This window comes from Apis dorsata, unplaced genomic scaffold (assembly GCF_000469605.1).
Source record: "Apis dorsata unplaced genomic scaffold, Apis dorsata 1.3 scaffold_292, whole genome shotgun sequence".
In the NCBI taxonomy this organism is placed as follows: domain Eukaryota; kingdom Metazoa; phylum Arthropoda; class Insecta; order Hymenoptera; family Apidae; genus Apis; species Apis dorsata.
Window position 1 is genome coordinate 970,643 of NW_006263567.1, and position 3,654 is coordinate 974,296.

Sequence of the window (3,654 nt, forward strand, 5' to 3'; positions counted from 1 at the left end):
GACAGAGAGAGAGACAGAGAGAGAGATATCCAGGATGCTGGATTGATCGCTGCGCTGACAAAGTGGAGACTCACGATTCTAAAATTTCCCAATCGAATCAGTCTTCGATCACCCTCCTTTTCACTCCTTTCGAACCACGCTAATTGCACAGCCTTGACAATGTCGTGCGCGATTGATAAATCGATACGAGAAGAATCGAATTGATTCTTTGATCGAGATAGTGAAAAAGGAAAGCTTATCTTTTTTCCCATTATTTTTTCTTCTTTTTATTTGTTTGTTGTATTATTTATAGATATTTGATATTCCCTGATTTTATAGATAATTATAATTATACATGTGTAAATTGACTATAATTGGTATAATTATTGGTATTATATAACAAAACTTGAATTTTTCGATACGTTTTCTTTTATGCTTCTAACGAATTTTAATAATGTCAAGCTGTTAATATTTTTTTTTATAAGTATGCAAATAATTATCAAGATTAATCTCACTTGATTTCATATAATTATTTTAATAATTCGATAACAGTGGAAATAAGAAATCTTGTATATAATATTCGTTACTATTGAAATCATATAAATATTATAGATGGAATAATAATGGATACATTTTGGAAAATATTATTTTATACGATTGTAATAAATATTATTTTTCGATCGTAAATATTTGTCTCTCGTCATTACGTAATTTTAAGAAAAAAAACCGTTTTGAGATAACGTAGCGATTTCTAACGAGTCTACAATCTAGACGAAGAGGTCGTGATCTCTGCCACAAGAGGCGAGATTTGTTGAAATTCGTGCGATTAATCGTGTTTCGTTTAATGCTGTTAAAAATAATAACAAATAATAGAGATAACTAGATAAATACTAAATAATTTACTTGATAGCTAAATACGTATAATTTTATTTCGATTATTTTCGATATAATTAATGCAATATGAATATATATTTTAAATATTCATCATGATATTTAGATTAAAACACGCATTCACAATATTGAAACAACAATAAAAATATTTTACAATCACGAATTTTTGAATTAGGATATTACTCGTTCGAAAGAAGTGATATTAAAACCCTAATCTTGAATGTTTCACAATTATTTGATAATTAATTTCTCGATAACAATTATTTGACATAAATTACTAAAAACAAGAAAAATGATGTTAGAATTTTAGTTTCATTGGTTATTTTGAGAAATGTCGATTAATATTCCATATCAAATAGTTAATCATTCTTTTATGTTAATATACGATAACGTGGAATAAACAATTCATGAGTTATTTTTTTAAGTGGTAAAGATAAATGAACAAAAATAAATTCTAAAATTTGAAATTAACTTTCTATTTACGATTGCTATTGTTTATTATTGTTATTTACAATTACGATTGTTACTCGATATTCGATCGAAATAAAGACATTACCTTATCGATTAAATTAATTAATTTAGCAAGAATTAAACAAATCCAATGCATTTATTGACAATATTTAAATCAATTTCAATTTTTTTAACAATTTTAAAAAATCTGAATTTGTATTGTATTATTAATTTGGTACACTTCAAGATTTTACATTTCCAATTATTAAGATTATGATTCTTCGACAATCATTCCTTAAATTCTTTATAAAAAAATCGAATAAGGCTAACTATTGATCATGCGAGTCATACTCGTGTCACACGTAAAATATTCCATTAAATATTGCACGTCTAATTATATATTTTAAGCCGATATCATTAGCGCGATACGAAATGGACAAGTAAAAACGATAAAGTAATAATAAATAAAAGCAACAATTTTCACAAGGCCGAATAAATCGAATATAAAGTCTGCCCGTTTTTCACAAATTTCAAAAAAGTATATTTTTATTATTCTCGCTCGAAAACTGTGATAGAAAATCCTGCTTCAAAAATGTCCCGTGCCATACTCTTTATTCTTCTTGTCGTTGCTTATATCTGTAGTAAGTACTTGCTTAACATCCAACGGAATATTCTGCACCTTTCAAATTTATCATTTGTCTCGCATCAATTTTTATTCTTTTTATTGTCGTTCATTTATTGCTCAATCGCAAACTTTGTGTTGTCTCGATGTATTTAGTAAGCAACGTGAACGCTTGTGGACAAAACGAACAATTTAAAGAATGCGGAGGTTGCGACCAAAGGTGTGGAGTTGAAAGAATCGAATGTCCCGAGGTTGGTGTCGTACACGCACTATTTGTACACGTGCCGTGAAAATCTTTTACCCGATTTCGTTCGATTTTTAAATACGATTTGATCGTTTCATCAGGTATGTCAACCTCGCTGCGCTTGTATCAAAGGATTCGTAAGGAATGCCGCAAACAAGTGTATCTCACCTAAGCACTGTTAAGATCTTTTCATATGAATTAATTAAAATAAATGCTATTCTTCAAATATAGGAGTGTTCGAGAAAAAATAAAATGTAATTATTAAAATGTGCAAATTTGTTTTTATTTATTTCTTTTCTTTCTTTTCTTTCTTACATTCGCGCTCGTATTTTACACGATTTGTCAGGCGAATATGATATGTAAATTTGCAGTAATCCTTTTCGAAGATTTTTGCGTATACTCGCGACTTATTTTCAAAAGATATTAACTCGTGTTTGCGTTTATCGTGTTAAACGTGTATCGAGTACACGATAATGTAACGCGTTTGAATACACGTTTCTTTCAATTCGTGTGATACTTGGTACGATGTATAAGAAATGAATTAACAAAATGAATAAAGCTTTTGAAACGACAGTTTATTATTTATTTATATATACATGTATATATACTGTTTTGAATTAGAAAAGATAACATAGAAAAGCAAACGATAACAAAAAAAACAAAGAAAGCGAAAGAAAACGAGAAGAAAGCGAAGAGTGAATTCCAATCAAGCGAAGGAAATTTTAACAATTTTGTGGAAGGACACATGCTCCTTCGCCGTTTCTCAAGAATCCTTCCTGACATTGACAACCGATACGACATTGCTAAAAGAATAAAGAAAAAATAAGATATATCATTAAATCAGAAGAAATTCTAAGGAAAATTAAAAATTTTTACAAAGAAGTAATAGAAAAAAATGCGATATTTTACAAACCATGGTACAAATACGCGTTTTTGGTTCGGCACATGTGGGTGCACACGCCGACCCACACGTATTGAACACCTCGTTTGGTCCACACTCCTCGCCAAATGAACCTTCAAAAACGCAGTCATCACGTTATTTATCACAATATATTCCTCTACTCGATTATCTACCGATAATCTTTTTCACGAGTAAGAATTCTTCTTAACGGTCGACAAGATTTTACTTTCCCATTTATTTTCCTCGCACAAAAAAATTAAATTGCTCGATGTGTACGAGTATCTCTAAGAATGCTAATATACTTAGAGAATAAAAGTTATCCTTCAAAGTATTTTTGTACAAATTGACATTGACAGTTGATTATCCGAGAGATTATTCTCAATGCTCTTCTCAAATATTCAATGCAATATTCATTTTTAAATATTAACTCGTTGAAATTATTCGATAAATTCATTGTATCCAAAAACACTGATTTTTTTTTTTATCGATAAGTATAGAACGTATATAACTATACATATGAAGATTCATTCAATAAAAAAAAAAAAAAAGAGAAATCGTAACTTTCAG

At 29.0% G+C, this 3,654-nt stretch overlaps 2 protein-coding genes and 1 long non-coding RNA gene across 3 annotated transcripts in view; 1 reads left to right on the forward strand and 2 right to left on the reverse strand.

The window, feature by feature from the left end:
- The window catches only part of LOC116185807, an 80,093-nt gene that overhangs the window by 30,281 nt on the left and 46,158 nt on the right, over positions 1–3,654 (reverse strand). The window lies entirely within an intron of this gene.
- On the forward strand, positions 1,816–2,457 carry LOC102673908 (cysteine-rich venom protein 6-like). The gene is made up of 3 exons (XM_006617103.2): positions 1,816–1,961; positions 2,099–2,193; positions 2,288–2,457. The coding sequence occupies exons 1-3, from the start codon at positions 1,913–1,915 to the stop codon at positions 2,366–2,368; spliced, it is 225 nt and encodes a 74-aa protein (XP_006617166.1). The 5' UTR covers positions 1,816–1,912; the 3' UTR covers positions 2,369–2,457.
- The window catches only part of LOC102673770 (chymotrypsin inhibitor), a 1,378-nt gene continuing 464 nt past the window's right edge, over positions 2,741–3,654 (reverse strand). Inside the window, exons 2-3 of the mRNA XM_006617102.2 lie at positions 3,100–3,200; positions 2,741–2,989 (exon numbers count right to left, since the gene is read on the reverse strand). Coding sequence (XP_006617165.1) covers positions 2,909–2,989; positions 3,100–3,200 — 182 coding nt within the window. The 3' untranslated portion in view covers positions 2,741–2,908. The remainder of the gene's footprint in view (positions 2,990–3,099; positions 3,201–3,654) is intronic.